The sequence below is a fragment of the Ambystoma mexicanum genome, chromosome 10 (assembly GCF_040938575.1).
Source record: "Ambystoma mexicanum isolate Mex_15411 chromosome 10, UKY_AmexF1_1, whole genome shotgun sequence".
Taxonomy (NCBI): domain Eukaryota; kingdom Metazoa; phylum Chordata; class Amphibia; order Caudata; family Ambystomatidae; genus Ambystoma; species Ambystoma mexicanum.
The window spans coordinates 1,079,013,873-1,079,032,782 of record NC_090932.1 but is presented as its reverse complement, the minus strand read 5'-3'; the positions used below and the strand labels follow the sequence as shown (position 1 = coordinate 1,079,032,782).

Here is an 18,910-nt window from a genome sequence, read left to right as displayed (position 1 = left end):
CAGTCTAAGCGTTCTCCCAGAACGCTCCTCTGCTCGGCAGGAGAGTGCTGGTCATATGAAAGGTCATATGAAAGACTGAGGCCTTAATGTTTGACTCTGATCTTGTTTGGCTCTCGTTTTCCAGAGGACCTAGAGCCAGGCATTTGGCTCAAGTCTTCCTTGCCTACACCTGTGCTGTGCACTGTGTTTACATTAAGTAAATTCATTCTTCCAAGTTTTTGAGTGACGCAAACCATTGAAATCATATATTTCTTTCTCACTATATGATTCCCAGAATACCAAAATGAAAGGTCAGAGTTCTGTAGCTTCTGCCGCATTAGATATTTGGCACAGTTTGAAAGCTTAGAGCTTTGTTTTGGGATGGGTGGTTGCCTGGGGGCTGAAAGGCCACATTGCATTTATGACACATGTCCGTGTAGAAGAAACCCATGTTAGAGGTTGATAACTTCTCCTTCTTTGAATTTTACTTGCATTGCTTTCAAACTAATGGATATTCAGTCATTATGGTAGTACTCTTGATATTTCATAAATCTGGTTTTCCCATCAGGCAATCCGTATGCATTTTAACATACAGGTATTGTTTGGGACAGACACTACCAATCATTACCATGTTCTACATCCCATGTTTCCCAAAGACGGCTTGGCTGGTTCTTTATTTTTGCACCAAGGGAATTTGTTTGGTAACGCCGTATACATTGGTTGCCGAATAATTGGGTGGGATATGGCCCATTTACACAATGGCACATTTTGTTGATCGAGCATGGTAGCAGTAATTGAGAATGATCAGGAAATGCCAAGGTGAAACTGGGGATGTTTTGCCCCTAATGTGGTTTGTGTGTTTCACATAGTTTGTTATTACATTTCCTGCTTTTTAGATTTTGCATGGGTAGTTTGTAAATGTACATTGCTTTCTTTTAATAGACTATATTTGTTCACATTGCGTTAATTTTGAGTTTTGAACATAAGAACACGTATGATGTCAAACTAAATTCCAGGGATGCCACCCTCGTTATATCACAGTGAGGAGTTGGCTTTCTTTTTTTAAATAAGGTCAAGACATTTTGATGATATTGTTATGCCTTCTGGTCTTGACCTGGATAGCTTGATCTCCTTTAAATGGTCCACACAATATATCACCACAATTTCCAGTTATATTTTCTTGATTTCATGTGAAAAACATGAGATCATGTTGAAATCACTTTGAAAAGATTCTTCACTTGATCCGTGTCTACCAAGATTGGTGAAGGCTGTAAAAACACGTTCGGGTTGGGTACCTCTGTTCCCTTGTCAACTGTTACTTTTCTTTATAGCGAACGAGTTGGTGGTTTCATCCTTGATTTAAAATAAAGAAAAACGTCATTTATATCATAGTGACCCATGGAGCTATCTCTTTATATTAAAGCTTCAGCGCCATGGCAAGTTAATGGAGTCCATTGCAGCTACTCTGCTTCCTTCATATAGTTCATGTAGATTTTGACCTTCAACATAACTTTATAGCCAGCTGTAGGACTGGCCGTGATCTGGGGGTCTGTGCTGATAGCAATTATGGATTACATCAGGAGGCTGGCGAATGCTAGGAGTGTCTGTTTTGGGATTCCTTTTAACTTTGACGTGTATATCAAATAATCGGCTTCATACAAAAGGCAGAGACTTTGCTTTAGCTTAGCTTAGCTTGGCTGAGGTCTAATCTTACCAAATGCCATCAGTTGGTGGCATTTCTCCTGCAACATCCCTAGAAGCTCCTAGACCTGTGCTTTTCATTGTGTAGATGCGGTTGTTCGCAGACCTCATCCATGCACGCATGGTGTAGTTCTATGTCTATAATGCAATACTCAGGTGGTGCTCCTCTTTCGGGATTGGGGTCCTGAATTCTGTGGTAGGCGAACTTTATTTCCTGAATGGAGGAAATCATCACTCCACTGATCACCTCAATGGCCCTGTCATTACTTCATTCCATGTGTCGTCTATCACTTTCATTTGCTTCCAAAGTGGTTTCACCTGAACGGTAGTCAAATGATGTGTGACCTTTGCTCTGAGAGTACTCGTGTCCTGTTCGCTGCCAATGCAATGAATGCCTTGAATACCCAACTGATCTCCTGGTCTATTTGATGAATGTTTGATTTTGTTTCTTTTCTCTTTTGCACAAACTTTAAATTGTGATGCCATAAGTAGCACTCTCCATTCATTCATTCATTCTACTGCTTCTGTGTTTATTGGAGGAAGAGGAGATGCAACCACACTGTTCCTTGCCCTGGCTTTATCGGCAACCCCTAGAACGAAAGCTTTGCCACAACTTCCTGTGGCTCATAAATTGATTGGTTCTATGGTCTTGCTTGTACAGCAAGACAAGATGGAAGCCATCCACTACACAAAATACATTTACTAGGTAACTGTTGTACAACATAAAATGGAACGGATGAAAATAATGATATCTTGACACAGAAAAGTAACAATAGCTGTGAAGAACATGGGCTGCTACAGCACTCACTTGTAGTGAGTGGCAAACAGAACACCTTAACATAGGCTCATCATGCCCTAGGAGACCTGAAACAAAGTGCAACCTGAAGGGTACACGTGCAGGCATGTAGTTGGGCCACTTGCATCCACGACAAGTCCCACAACTGTGGTCTTTTACCCAAGCACCTCCTCCTCCTGTCGCATATTTATTGGGTACTGATTGCATTAATTCCAAGCATCCCCAGTCCTAAAAGGCTAATCTCCTTGCACAGATTTTGGTTCCCTCTTTCATAATATACCTTTCTGCATGTTTGGAGTCTCCTGTCCACTGGCTTCTACCAGCTTATCTTGTCACACGTTGGGACATTTTGTATTCTTCCATCATCTGTCTTGACAGCCGACTTAAGTACAAGCATTATTCTTTTGGCCTCAGCGAGTATGTACAGGTTCTGAATGGTGTGGTCTGGCACCACTTATGCGCCATCTCCCACCTTGAATGTGGGGGGGCGGTTTGCTTCCCCTGATAACATTGTGCCTGACGTTGTTATTGGCATTGAAGTAGCACTGTGGCTGCTGAACTCCTGTACATTAATCTCTATGATGTTTGGTTTCATTTTTCTACAAAACATCCTGTTAGGTTTAGCCCATCTGCACCCACTTGTAACGTGGAAGGGAAGAACCCTCGTTGCAGAGTGCAGTGTTGTGGTGCACTCTAGCCATTTTATCCAACTTCCCTCTAGCTCTAGACAGCAATCTGCACAAACAAGTAATTTGTTAAAACATTCCATTTCTCGTGAACTCACATGTCTGCCATTGTCAGGGCCCTAGTTTGACCGAACAGGTTAAAAAAAAAAAAAAAAAAAAAAACATGTCTGCCATTGTCGGTAACTAGTATCTTGGGGCTGCTGCCCCCCCCCCCCCCCCACCCCCCCACCCCTCCTCCCCGGGCCCTGCTGAATAATTCTATCCTGAGTTCAATGAACATTCCCCCATCCCAACTGTAGTCACCTAATACTGGTACACCAGTAACGTTTTTTTGTAAGTGTTTGGTTGCCTAAAGTGGTATATTTGCGTCACGAGTACTGGACCACAACAGACGAAATGAGAGTGGGAAAATGAAGTCAAAGAAATATGGGAAATAAAAGATGAGCAAAGCAGAGGATCACCCAGCAGTTTGATGTCTAGTGCAATGCTATTTCACAGCATTGCCGCCTGAACTGAGAAAGACCTGCCACCCCACTGGCCAATTTATAGCTGGTAGCCAGACAAGCCTAGGAACAAGATTCAATTAACCTGTTCGGTCAAACTAGGGCCCTGACAATGCAGAGTGTGATTTATCACAAAAGTAAATATGTACAAAGATTTACATTTGATTCCAGCGAGGATTAGTAATGTCATCATCTGTAGCTTTATTTTTTGTTTGCATGTTTAAACTATTTAAGACCCATAGTTCCTTGGGGCTCTTGAACAACACATAGTGCATCACAGTATCTTTTTCATTCTGGGGCGTTACATAGCTTCAACCAATACAAGAAGTGTTACTGCAATTGTATGATTGATGCCCCTAATAGCAAGCTCAAGTTTGGTGAGTGAGTGAGTGTTCATTCATTGGCAATCCCAGTAACCGCTTTAGGATCTTATTCTCTCTTGTCCTCATCGTTATTGATTCAGGAATGTCTGCTCCATCTGTGGCCATAAGATGTGATGTGGCATAGCTGGCCCTCTGCACGCTTCTAGGGAGTGGGAAAGGGTCCTTCCCCCTCCTACAAAGCATTTTAAAAAATGGTTAACCACCTCAATCCGTCTTGCCAGGATGACATCTCTTTTCTCAATTTGGGCTAACCAGTTGGTTGATTTGTGTAATCGTGTGGCTAAATAGTCAAACGATTCCACAGGCTGCTGAAATGTGTTATTCACTTGAAAGGTCGAACTGCAGGATCGAGTAGTTCTATTTTTGCGATATTAATAGATTAACCTTTCTCATTTGGCAGAAAATGCATCCAAAAAACAGTGCAGTCCACTAGGCGTCTTAAAAATATGGACTGCATCATCTGCAAATACCAGGATTCGCCATTTGCCAGCAACTAGGTTTGGATTATCAACCTCCAAATGGTTCAAAGCTCTAGAAATGCCATTGATGTACAATAAGGTATATACAACAAGAGAGCCAGGACACAGCCCCTGCCTGACACCTTTGTTGATCATGACTGGGTTAGTGTATTCCCGTCTCTGTACCCCATCGTACTACAACATAGCTATTTCCGTACGTGGTTCAGATTGCATACAATAGAAAAGCGGGAGTTATTAGATCAGGTAGAGTCTGCCACCAATTAGAACCAGAAACTAGATCAAAAGCAGTTAGTAGGTCAGGAAATGACCTGTAAAGTGGCTGACTTTCATTTTCGATAAATTAAATATAGACTGGTCAATGGTCGACAATACTTTTCTAGTACCGGATTGGGAATGGCATATTATATGGTTTACTTTGCAGCACGCCTCAAATCTTGGCAAAATAATGAAATCATGTTGCCAGTATAATTCTAATGTGTTTCTAGTTACTTACCTATTGTGTATGCTTCTGTGTTATTTATATATGTTCTAAAATCAATAAAAACAGAAAGAATAATGAAACGTCTTGTGTCGATCACACTGCGCCAACATACTTTAAATTGAGGGCAAGTGTCCATAAATACTCCTAGAGCATGCTAGACCAAACATTGCTCATATGACTTTTCATTGGCTGAGAGTGGCAGAGCAGGATCTCAGCTGTAATTAAATTGAACTTCAAGGAGTTCTGGTTCATCCATTCTCCAGCACCCTCTGTACATTGTGAACATCCACCCACTGTGGCCATCAGGTCATTCCGAAGACTGAGTATGACTTGGGTGTCCACTGAATACATGAAAAATGATAGGCCTTCGTAGTATATAAGACCAGCCAAGGAACTCATATAGAAATTAATTCTTAAGACTGGGCAGTGAGCCCAGTAGGACTCTACACATCATTATCATGGGGCCAACTCAAAAGCAGAGAGGACCCTCTTATTCATGCAAGAGATTGATCACATTTCATTAGTGAAGAAGGTGACCAAGGAGAGTGGAGTAGTCTGAAGTATCAAATGCAGCCGACCAGTCCAAGAACATCAGTGCTGCGGCACCACTGCTATCCACCACCCTCATGTCTTCCATCGCTGATCCTGCGCCCTGACCTGGCTGGAAACCTACTTAAATAATGTAGGAGCAAGTTTTTGACATTTTAATTTTTAGAGCAGAGCTTGTGGTGAGATGGACCGCCGAGTTTGGTGGATCTGCAGATGCCTGAGATGGGAAGCATGAAGGCCAAGATGGAGGGAGTTGCAGTAGTCTAGACCAGATTGTATGTTGTCAGAGGGGGCAGATTTACTGGGAGGGAAAGAAAAGGGACTATTTGGTGAAGAAGGCACATGTAGTGCCAACTAGGAAGGGATACGTAGTTGGTCTGTGGGAAGAAAGACAGCTAATGAATTTTGAAGGCTACGTTAGATTTTTACAAATGGGACAGGCGAAGGTACTGTGCCCAGAGAAAGTAACCAAAATGGCAAGCTTCAGTAGCTTGAAGGGACACTAAAAATGATGAACCCAGTCTTGCCCGAATTGAGCATGAGGGAGGTTTGCAATGGGATATAGCTGACATGTAGCACTGAAACTAGAGGAGATTGCACCATCCAGATAGACTAAAATTTGGTGATGATTAGCATAAGTGTAAAAAGTAACCTTGAAGGAAAATATTAGGGAGGTGAGGGGCTAAACATAAAGATTGAAGAGGGCAGGTGAAAGGGGATAGCCCCGGGGGACAAGTGAGATGGTGGGAGGATAAAGAGAAAGGCAAGGATAGAAACAAAGTGATTAGAAAGGAAATATCTGATCCAAAAGCTAACCAAATCACTGGCACATCTCATGTCCGTAGCCAGTCCTAAAATCGAGGGCATCAAGAAGAGCTGACTTCATCCCATCGCCATGGTGGAAGCCTGTTTGAAATGGGTGGAGAAGAGCGTGTGTCTTAGTGTTGGATTTGCCCTATGGCTGCAATTTTAAGGAGTTTGGCATGGAAAAGGAAGAAGAAAATTGGGACAGAAATGGACTGGATTGGAGAGGGTCAAGTGAAGGGAGCTAGTTTTACTATTATTTATACAATGGATGGGGACAGCACAAGCTATTTGAAAAGCAAGGGGCCAGAGCCCTGAGAGAGAAGGGAGTTGACCACTTGGCAGATAAGGATAAGAGTAGGGCAGCGATTGAGAAATTTGACTGGGCAGGTGTCCAAAGGAAAAACTATTTTTATTTCAAGGACGAGGTTGGTAATAGAGGAGAGGTCAAGCGGAAAAAAATTCTAAAGGACCAGATAGGGTGGGGAGGGGTTAAGAAGTCACTTGGAGAAGAGGAGATACTAGAGTGAATGATAGTGACCACCATCTCGAAAAAAACAGGAAACATTTTTCGCTGAGATCAACAGAAGGAATAATAGGGCACGAGGCGGCTGGCGTGAGGAAAGCTCATTAAGAATGTATTTTTAAAACATGTTTTTATTGATTTTACAATTATTCAAAAAGACAAGGCAACAATGAAAGACCCCAATCCCAACCTCTCCCACCTCTCCGGAAGGGTCCTCCGTGTATCTTGTGTTTTTCGGCATGAGTTCTTATTTCTACTAGTTTAACAAATCGAGGATCCTGATTTTGTGTGGGCGCCATTGTACCATATAGTCATTTTGAAGGTATGTGAGAGCTGTACCCCAGTCTGTCTTGACTTTATGTTGCTCTCCCTGTATATTGTAAGTGATCCGTTCCATTGCAATGAATGACCACACTCTCTGTAGCCATTCGTATGTTGGCGGATATTTCTGTTTCCATTTTTCAGCTATTGCAAGCCATGCAGCAATTAGCAGACCTAAAACGTTCTGCTTCTGTGGTTTCGTCATTAGCTTCTCTCTGGGGTCCCAGAGTCCGCATAGCCACACCATTTCCTCTAGCCTTCCCACGTCTACGAACATTTCTTGCATTTGTGTTTTCACTCGAATTGCTGTATTGCCGGGCATTCCCACCATATGTGCCTCCAATCTCCTATTCCACCGAGCACAAGTTTGAGGTACGAGGGTACCTTACGTGGAGCCTTTCCGGTGTGTAATGCTATTGAACTAAGACCTTTGTCCACAGCTCTCTGGTCTGAATTGCCCTGGTGAGTTTGGGAATTGCTCCCCATATGTATTCCCGGCGTTCCCTTGGAATTGTACCCTGGATGGTTCTTTCCCACTTCTTCATATGTAACCCTTTGCCCTCTTCTGTTTGTACGTTCAGGAATTTGTATGTGTCGGAGACCATTTTTTTTTTTGTGCCCGAGGGGGTTGTGAGATGGGTTTCAAACGGGGTCAGTTCCCTGGTCGCTGCTTGTTTTATCTGTGGGGATGACAGCCAGTGATGTAGCTATTCGTATTTGTACCTGCTCATTAAGAATTTAAAATAATTCTTTTTGTGTATTGCTCATAGGTTCAGTTTGTGAAGAATTTGTATATTTAGCTTTACAAATTGCTCTCTTGCAACATTGAAACAGGCAAGGTGATAGTTTTATGGAAGGATCATAGGAATGATGATGCCAGGTAGCCATCTTGCTTTGAGGCAGTGTGAGGATAAGTGTGAAAATCAGTTTTGAAAGTAGTAAGAATCAAAGGCTGGGGTTATACATTTGTTAAATGCAATGGAGCTTAACTCGGGGTTAATGGTGGGATAAGGAATGGAGCTGCACAGTGTGCATTAGAAAGATTTGAAAGTTGAAGTTTTTCTACGAATGAACAGATGCAGGCATGAAAATCGGCTGGGGACAGGTGACGGGATGAGGAGACCCATTGAAAGGGCTACATAAAACAATGGTCCAGACAAGATGGATACGTGGGCTGACCGAAATGAGGGCAGAATGGCATGAGTTCAAGCAAGATTTTACACAGAAACATGGTATCATAGGTGGATTCAATGATAGTCATGAGAGGCGGTTTGGCCTAGATGCTAATGTCCCCCAGAACTGAATGGTTGGTTCAAGAGTATGTAATCAGCAAGATCAGATGCAAACCCGTGGTCTGGCTTGGTAGTAGATTAGGACAAAAGAGGGAAGTAAAAATAAAAATCTTAATGGTGAGGACTTCAGCATTGCAGAGTACAGGGAAGTGTGAGGGAGACCGGAAGGGATTCATGAAAAATGACAGCCTCTCTGCTTCCAAAAGTCCACGATCCAGATGTGTGATGTTTGAACCCAGGATGGATTGAGGATATGTAAGTAGGGCAGGAGGAATTGCAAAGCCAGATATCATTAAGTAGTGGCCCCATAGAAGATCATTGTTGAATTCCAGGGCATGTTTGGGGAGCACACTGGTGTTGAGGAGGACCATGTGGATGAAGTGAGGGTCCGGATATTAAGCGAGAGGCTGTGGTAGGTGTGAGGGAGCAAACAGCAGTAAAGAGGGGAAATGTGGCAGAGGAGGGAGATTGGTCCCATGGGTGGTGTGCCCAGTGACGCCACTGGTCTAGTGTAATGAAGGCTGAGCAAAGAAAATAGTAGAATGGGGGCGGAGGTGATGGCAGAAGTGCATTCTTGAAGAGGTAGATGTAAAGGGGGAAGACACAGAGGGCTCATTGAAATGGTACAATTTGCCGTCACTGGCATATTCTGCACATAGACGCAAGCCCCTTATGTACACATTTGGTGCATGTACTGTGTGCACCCACTGTAGGACACATGCTCTGTCTACACATGGGTGGCGTAGAAGATCGGGTGTTGTCTGCGGGCCAATAAAGAGTGACCATCAATTAGCCAGTGGTGACCATCTTAAGAAGTTGTAGGGGGGAATGTGGGCAAATACAAATATAGCAAAATACAGAACCCAGGCAGACTTCAGTCAACGGTACAAGTAAACAAAAAATCAGTAAACGTGCAAAGAATTATAACCGGTGTCTAGCAGCCATTTTCCCAGTTGACTATACGGGAAATCAATCACATGTGCTTAAAAACATTTTTTAGCCGGCAGCTATGGAACTCTTATAAAATATGAGTATATAAGGAAATAAAGAGCACACTGTGAATGCAGGGTCTGAGCGTGTAATAAATAGTTTCCTCACTTTAGGCCCAAAATCATAAGGACAACATTCCTTTGTATTTGGGTTAAAGTGCCAAATGCACCACATTGATTAGATGAACATTGACTTCATGACATTAAGGTTTTGCACCTGCTGTGAAGTATTCCAACAACTCAATAACTTGAGTTGCTTGTTTCGTAGGACATTCAGGACATCGTCTAGTATTGATGGTGTTGGGTTGTGTTTATGAAAATTAGTAAATTATTTTAGGAAAAACTATTGTTCCACCATGGGTTGGAATGCCAATGCTACAGATGCAAATATGAAACACTTTGAATGACCTGGAAGGCTCCTACAGATGTTTTATAAAGGCAATAAGGGCCTGTGATGAATCCAATGGAGTCATCACGGATTCCCCGGTGGTGACCTCCTCCCATGTGGCCAGGGCACAACAGCCGCTACCTGGGAGGAGATAACTACCGGGGAGATGTCATGACTTCATTGGATGAGACACAGTATCTCCCCCTTTCTCATGAGGAAGACCCTCTTATACCCAATACCTTAATGACCTATTGCCAACTGATTGCTCCCTCTTGTAGAAGAAGTAAAGAAACCTCTTCATATTTTTCTGGTCAAGCACCCACCTAAACATGCAAAGCTCCAACACAGCACGTTTTGCTTCTGACGTACCTTTATGTAAAATCACTGAGAAGAACTATTGAAATGTCGTGTCCAATGACACCCATGGACTTCAACTCCCGGAATCACTTAAGTACTGAGACCAGGAGTATGAAGGAGTTTGTACAAGGTCACAAGAGTTCGAAGCACAACATGCAGTCCAGTTTTTCCAAATCACCTATGCATGGGACATTTAAAGATGGCAAACACACTACTGAGTGTGGCAGTGCAGGAGAAGACATTGGTCCCTTTGCAGAGCAGAGAAGGCCGCAAGGACAGAAAGGAGAAACACTGTGCACGAGGAGGAAGTGCAGCAGAGATGGTGGGAGCTGTGAGAGATGTCCTGGGCACTTGGCAGTTCGAAGAGGCAGCGTTCTCTATTCCGGGACCAGAAGGGAAGCAGGCGTGTGACCGGAGAGCCGCGAAGGAAGCCGGAAGGGCATCTGCACACTCCAATGTGAAAAGTGGGTGAAAGAGTCATGCCGCTGAAGCGGAAACGGGACCGGAGATGCTGGAGAGAACCGGCAAGTCTACCCAAAGCCAGTGGGGATCCTGGGGCGTTCCGGCGAACGTGTCTATGACAATAGGTATGTTACACCATTGTTAAAACTACAAGAAGATTGTTTGAATGCAGAAAAGGCAAAGTACAATCCCCAATGAGCTACGGTTGCATGTGATGCAAGTGTGGGGCAAAGCTTGAATAAACCTTCCCACAAACATATATCAAGCCAAGAGCAATATATGCAGTGCTGGTGATGCAGATGAACTATGAAACACATTAGAAGTCCTGGCAAGGGAAGGACAGTCAGTTGAAATGCATGAGAAATCCTGGCAAGTGAAGGAAACCAGGAAATTGAAACACATAAGAAGTCCTGGCAGGAGAGTTCACCGGGCAGTTGGAATTGCATAAAGAGTTCTGACATAGGAGTATACCAGGCAGTTTGCAAAGCTTCCAGAAATACTAAGACAGTGCTTTCTAAACAAAGGAGACATTTGTGTTACAGAATTTGTTGCCTAAACAGGAATCATGTGGATCAAGGAGAGACACAAAGGAACTGCTAGTAAAGGAGTCAATGACATCCGACTTAAGAATCCAGGGAAAGTGGTCCACCTGCTGGATCCAAGCGCTTCCACCTTGAAGAACATTTTTCGTTGGAGCGATTCTTATTTTTGAGAACCCTTTCTTTGCCAAAATCAAGTTGACAACATTTCCTTTGACATTTTATTGTTTTGTTTGTAGTGTGAGGGTCAGGATAGGACGTTTTGGACACAAGGACAGCTTTTCAGTTATTGACATCCTCACACAGATTCATAGTTTTTGGTTTTAGGTAGGGAAGTTCCTCTTCAGACTAGGGTCAGAGAGGCATTTTCCTAACCTATTATTTAATAAATGTCTTTAACCAAAAACATTACCACTTTGTGTACGGCTTTCATTTCGGACCCCTCACAGGCCTTGCAGTGTTAAGTTACATTTGATGGTACAAAGAATGCAGAGCAGCTTCGAGATAATCTTTGCCACCTTGTACGGTCACATCTTACCTATCCAGCAGAGGTTGATGAGCCCCACTAACCCCTACAGACTTGTATCCGTGGCCTTTAAATTCTTATCAGTAGACTAGTCTTTTCGGGGACGGAAAGGGAAAGTGGATAAAACAACAAGCTACCACATCTCTGCTTGCTGGTTCAGACTTCCTGTAGTCTCAGGCTCAGTTTGGGATCAAACAAATATATTCAGTGTCAGGTTTGAATCTTTTCTATAACCCACTATTACAGATCGCCATTCACACTTCCTGAACCCCATTTTACCTGGTTGTCCCTTCTGAGAGCTCGAAAGCTTTGGTTTTTTAACTTCAATTGGTATAGAGGAGTCTCTTGAATAGCTGTTGCTCTGATCCTACGATAGTGCCACCCGAAATTGATGGTAAAGTACACTTTATTCTTTTTCTCAACAAAGGAATTTTAATCCCTTGAACTTCCTGGTTGTCCACTGCTGAGATTTCATAGTCTTTCTCCCTGCATAATTTCCTCACGGTAAATCACTGCACTCCCTGCATGTTGCCTAGTGACTCATGTTGTCTGCTTACATCTCTCTCTCATAGGATTAAGAGAGTTATGAAATGCGTGTCTGCGTTGGAAGGATGCCTTCCTGTAACCTGACAAGGGTATTGACTTTGCACGCTGAAAAAGAGCACCACACGCCGGCAGCCACAGACTTGCTTCTCCAGCAACTTGCTCTGCTGGTTTGTCCTCTCTGGTACAGCGCTCTCGGCACCCTATGATCTGGTGCCTTATCTGCGTTTTCACTCCTCTGTCGGTGTCTTGCGCCAAAGGCATTTGCTCCTATTGGGAACCGGCGGTCTTCTGAAATGCGATCACTGTTTTTTTGTTTAAGCACTTGCACTTACTCTGAATAATAATGCTAGTAACTTATGCAGTAAAGTATTGTTAATAACTCCAACAGTAGCTTTTAACTATATACAATTATTATAAATCTTCTTTAAGAAAAGGTTTTCAAATTCACTTATATCTTTTCGTTGCTCATGAATTTTCTGTATTTTTAAATCTTCTGAAATTGTCTTTTACTCCCAATTTCTTCAGGTTTCTTATCTTTATTGAGGTTAAAAATCTGTGACCTTCTTAGTCAATGGGCCTCATTCTGACTGTGGCGGTAGCAATGGTGCTGCTAAGCCTACCGGCACTGTTACCGGACCGGCACAGGACGACTCTGCGGGTGGTTGCCATCCTGCCCACCAGGGTCAGAACTGACGGGCGGAACAGCAACCGCCTGCAGAGTATCACGGAAGCTGATCATCTAAATAATGTTTGGGAAAAGGTTGTAGTCTACTTTTATATTCTGCTTAAGATTCCTCAAGTCTATACGCAGATGCAGGCTATCATCCGGCATGCTTCATCAAATCTGGAGAATGGATCACCCCATTGCACTGCGGCGTGACTGGCCCCATCTGCCACCGTCTTTTCTATAAGGAAGTCTCCTTGAACTGGAGGCAAATGCGTACTTCACGTACCACTTGTCTGACTGGTTGTGCACCCTCCATAAAAACTATGCAGTGTTGTAAACTCTCATTTACTGGAAATGGCAGAAGGGATAAAGACTGTATTGCTTCATGTGCAACGGCTTGGTTCTGTTTTGGTTCCACGGTGCGCCTTGCGTGAAGGTTTTGAAGGTGTGAGGATCTTACCTGATCAAGGTTGAGTTTCAATGCCAAACTCTGCCAGGTGTTCACATCCTCAACCCTGAGTGAGGTCAGAGTATAATCTCAGATTGATGTTTGATGGCCTTACCTCTTGATTTTTATTTGCAACACAAGGATGAAAAAAAAAAAAATCCTTTGATCTTACTGTGGCTCAGTCTGCTATGAGAGCAAAGGCTGTCAGTTATTATGATGCATATTGTGGCTGTAGTGGTTTTATTCTCCTTGGCAATGGAGTTCTACCAGGCCATGCACTGCTCCACTTCCTTGAGCAGGGTAATGGCTTGGTCTGGATTTGGGCCTGATGCAAACATGATGTATCGCTCCCACCAAATGATCTCAGAATCTCAATGAAGAATGGCTTTATATATATTGTAGGGCAGAAGAAAACTTTCTCTATGGCCATGCTTATATGGGGAAGGTAGTGTTTCTCTAGGGGGAGATAGGGAGAGGGGGAGAGAGAGAGAAAAAGGGAGAGAGAGACGCACGCACTGGCAGAGCATTCAGCCTTCCACCATTTTGCTTGGTTGCCATGGGATGTAGAACTTCCTCCTTGATTGAGTACTCTGAAGTTTGCAGTGGGATTTCACAGGGCCTGCTTGAGTAGATGACATCTCTGCTGCTCTGGGCCTCTTGTGAGGGTGTGGTGCACACTTCCTGGTGCTGGCATCGTCGCGCTCGCGCACCTTATACAAATAGTGTGCAGTTTACCAATGATGGGGGCACCAAGGATTTTGTATCCAGGGCGTGGGAGCACAGCACAGCACAGGACCAGGCAAGGAGAATGACACTAGCAGAATGATCAGTGAGTGGGTTAGCTCAGCGGAGCCGCTGTTCCTTTGGCCAGTGCAGGAAGTGTAGTCGAATTGTTAACAGTAACCCAGAAAGACGAGGATGCTGGTAGACATTATGGTAACTTATTTATTGTGCCAAGAGGAGAAACAACGAAACTCTTAGACGCCCCAGCTCTAACTAAAATCCCTGCATTCCAATAGCCCTGAAACAGGTTGGGTTTATGGTGCAACGCACAGTAGAACAAGACATGACAGAATTGTTTTGCAACTTGTTTGTGTGTCTGAAATGCCACCCATAGGCTTCATTTGATCTTCCAATGCAGCTGCATAAATACTCAGCTTATCTATGGGGGAGGTATGTTACAAAAGCTCTGCTTCCTTGCGCTGCCTTTTCGTCTAAAGAATGAAGTTGAATGCCTTCTTTTGGGTCCATCTTGCCCTCCGAGTTTAGTGTCTGGCTTTCTTGAGTGCCCATGTTGCTTTGTATACTTACGATACCCATTGCGCTCTGCCTTTACGACCACTATTCACTCATAAGTTTCGTTTTCCAAGGTCACTTGTGTGTCACTTTCCCTACAGCAAAGGCATACTGCAGATGTCACTTATGCCATAGTGAAATAAAAGATGTCTTCCTGTCCCCTGCTGTCTGTCTAGCAAAGGTCTCACTCCAGTTACCCGAGTCTGGGACTAGTAACTAATGAAATGTTTATAAAAAATGTGGATGGAAAAAAAGTTACTGTTCCTGCAAGGATACGCACTTTGACACAATTGTTTGTAATGCAGCGTTTTGTTACGTTTTCTGGCTACATGCTGTGTAATCTCAGAGTTGAATATGGGTCATTGGTTGCAATAGGCTCACGGTTATAGAAACGTAACCCTGGCAGACGCCTGATTTAGTAAACCCACGCCTAATCGCAGTGGCTAGCATCCCTACCCTTCAACCCGTCCCAGTGGCTAGCATCCCTACCCTTCAACCCGTCCCAGTGGCTAGCATCCCTACCCTTCAACCCGTCCCAGTGGCTAGCATCCCTACCCTTCAACCCGTCCCAGTGGCTAGCATCCCTACCCTTCAACCCGTCCCAGTGGCTAGCATCCCTACCCTTCAACCCATCCCAGTGGCTAGCATCCCTAACCTTCAACCCTTCCCAGTGGCTAGCATCCCTACCTTTCAACCCACCCCAGTGGCTAGCATCCCTACCTTTCAAGCCAGAGTGATCTTTCCTCTAATGTCTTCTTGCTCTGTGTTTTCTCTTACAGGGGTGGGCCAGTAGTGTTTTTGGTAGTTTTGTGCATTTTTTGCTTTTTTAATTTAAGATCCTTTTTTTATCAAACCTTGGTTGCCCATTCTTTCATTTTGATACCTCCATATTGTTTCTGTGTGCTGCATCATCGCCAGCTCACGCCACTCCTGAAGAATATAGCCTGCCTTCACCTCGCGTTAACAAAAGAGGGGAAGGAGTTCTACCTTTCCGGCTGTGCCACCTTTATGATTGGGATCCCTGCTGGCATAGTAGTAGTGTGGCGCTTTAGCTCCTACTCATCCCTCTATTCCTGCTGAGCAGTAGGCATTTCGTCATAGTGGTGTGCATTTCATCTGAAGCCTTGAGAACTACCTGTCTTGGGTTGAAGAAACTACACATGAAATAGCACCGCCCTGTACGACAGAGCATTTTCTTGCAGGTGCTGATATATATGCATGTTTGGATTTGTTTCCACCCTCAATATATATATATTGTTTTACTGGTTGGGGTGTTGGCAATAGAATAACCTATTGTTGAAAGGATTTGCATAACTAGCTTAGTTCGGAGCGCCTGTTTGCAGCCTTTCAGTGAGTGGTCATGGCCCAAATCTTTCCATGCCATGACTGCCACTTCTGCGTTGGGTACCAGTACACCAGCAATCTCTGCAAATCGTCTCTGCTGCAGCAGGTAGTGAGGACTGACCTGCGCTTCTGTGTTGCTTTATTTTATTGTGCCACACAAAACTCAGGTCAAATGAATTCTTGCTCATTGTCCATTCACTCCTTTTTTTTTTTGTATTTATTTTATTTTTTCTTCTTCTCTTAGGACAAAAAGACCTGGATTTGGATATTGAATTTGATGTGCACTTGGGAATTGCGCACACCCGCTGGGCCACCCATGGAGAACCAAACCCAGTCAACTGCCACCCTCAGCGCTCCGACAAGAACAATGGTAAGAGGTACTCTTAATATGCTAAGCATAGGAAGTGCATAGGGGTAGGCAGAGGGTGAATGGGGATTTTCACAACGTTGAATGAGGAGCCGAGATGTTTGCATCTGCAGTGATTCGATTCTTACTTTCATAATATGTACTGCCCAGTTTCCGTTTGAACGTGAAATCCATTGACATCTGGTGATGGTCATTAAGGCAGCCGTTCTAATGGGTCTCTTGGTTCTTGCAAAGTCCAAGAACCATGAAACTCTAAGCGTGCAGCTTTTTGCTACTGAAGGCTGGCTGTTTCAATAACCCTGATGTCATCAGTGTAGCTCAGCTAGCTGAAACTAAAACATGTATATGTCTGATTTCAAATGGAAATGGTTTTCAACGTGAGGTGTCAGAGAAATGAAGCGCTCTTTCATGCAGCCCAGTGTTCAAACCCTGTCCAAAACCACACAGTTCCGAGGCTTCTGCACCCATGAAAAGGTTCACCATACACACTATAACCTTTTTCTTCTTTGGTGCTCCCATCTTCATTTACGGATGCACGCCCATTAACTTCCGCCTCTTGCCCTAGAGGTTCCACTGCGTAAGATCTCCTCCCTTCCCACCGAGGGGCACTGCTCCTGATAGTGTGTCCTGTGGAAGGCTGGGTGATGGCTGGGGGGGTCAGGTGCCATCACTCGTTTCATGATGTAGAGCCTGGAAGTGGTAAGTGGACGTTCCCTTCAGACTCTCCAGTACATCACAAGGCTTAAGAGAACTGCATTCCTGTTGAACTCTGGGGGAGCCTTAAATGGGCTGAGTTGCAAGCTGGTCTGGGATGTGAGCCCCAGTCCAAGAGACAGGCAGGGTAGGCAGGAGGAACCTGGCAGTTCTGCAAGGGGAATCTGTTTGGTATAAGCAAAGTGGATGATAACATTGGGGCACCTGCACTCACCGCACAGCCCGCACTTTTACTGTGCTGGGCGGCCCCCTGCATGAGTGGGGGTCTGCCCATTGTCACTGCCACCCCCTGCAGCCGTGTATTATATTCTGGGTGGTCCATGTTGGCTGGGGGCCCACCTGCACTCGACGGCGCACCCGCAGAATTGTCCCAGTGTTCTGGGTGGGCCCTGTTGGCTGGGGGCCACCCTGATCTTACCATCATAATTGCAGAAAAGGCAAGACTGAAGTTGATCGAAATGTTTATCAGAGTATTTGCAGTCTTTAGAATTTAGATTTTTGTCATGAAAACGAATGTAAAATTTGAACAAATCTGTCTAATGTATTTATAATTTTTTTCCTCCTCAATCCAAAGTTATTTTGATCATTGAAATTTGGTTTTCTACTTTTAGCCCTTTGAGAAAAAATGGCAATGCAGATCCTTGATCTTATTCTTGATTTTGCTGTAACGTTTGGTACCATATTGAGTGTATATTAAAGAGGGTGGGTTATGCTTGGGTGTGAATTAAGTCTGACAGATGATATACTTTGTGGACTGTGATAGTTGCACACTTAAGTCGTTTTGAGGAAAAGCAGCCAGCTAAGGTTTGTCCGGCCTCCACTGTTCTCTTTGCGTTTGCTCAACGTTCAGTTGTGCCGAAGTTATTTGCTGCCTTTGGTGGAATCATTTACCAGTTCTGTTGTCCTTCGTCGCTTAAACTCTGCTGCAAGTGACCCATGTTCTTTCCTTTCCAGAATTTATCGTCATCCACAATGGCATTATAACCAACTACAAGGATTTAAAGAAATTCCTGGTAAGCCACGTGCAGCTTGTGACTACTTTGTCGATTTGGGTTTTAGTTTCTTGATCTAAAGTGGGATTGGTTATTTTGGCTTTTAAAGCACACTCTGCCGAAAGGGAAAGCCATAATAAGAGAAATATTGGCCCTCGGCCTGAAGTAAGGGGCCTTTTGCAGAAGATGGCAACCAGATCTTGTTATGGGGAAAATTAGGAAGCTGAATGCCTTTTTGGTGTGATGAGCTACACAGGACCAGCTGTTTGAATTGGTTTAGTGTCAGGTTCATACAAACATGGTACATTGGTTCTTCCCAACTGGAGTGTAGTTCTAAGAGTCCATCCACAGCGGTCAGTCTGCAGTGCTCGGCCAGTGTGAAAAACCAAGGGAACTGAATGGAGACTCTTCTGCTGGTGGTATGTAAGATTGTTATAATGCACTCCAACTCGGATGGGTACTTCTTTTTTCAAGGCACATGTGGTAAAACCTTAAACGATTAAAGTGTTGCATTAAATCAGCCAAAACATGTTGCTGGATATAAGAAAACTGCATCACAAGCCCGAAGCTTGGGGAAAAGATGGATTGTTTCCTACAATGTTCTTTAGTTAATTGCAAAGTAAAGGAGCAATATGCATCACTAACATTACTTTAAAGTTGTTGCATTACTCTTTGAACCAAGTGGTCACTTGGGGGGGGGGGGCGGTGATGAGAGACCCAGAGCAGAGGAAGAGATTGCAGACCACAATAGTGAACCCTGCTGTGGTGGCTTTTA

General features: G+C 44.0%; 1 protein-coding gene across 5 annotated transcripts in view; it reads left to right on the top strand.

Annotated features, from left to right (window-relative positions):
• Positions 1-18,910, top strand: part of GFPT1 (glutamine--fructose-6-phosphate transaminase 1) — a 235,941-nt gene that overhangs the window by 62,740 nt on the left and 154,291 nt on the right. For all 5 annotated transcript variants that reach the window (XM_069618891.1, XM_069618893.1, XM_069618892.1 and 2 more), the window contains exons 4-5: positions 16,307-16,432; positions 18,098-18,156. In XM_069618891.1, the coding sequence (XP_069474992.1) occupies positions 16,307-16,432; positions 18,098-18,156 (185 nt within the window). The remainder of the gene's footprint in view (positions 1-16,306; positions 16,433-18,097; positions 18,157-18,910) is intronic.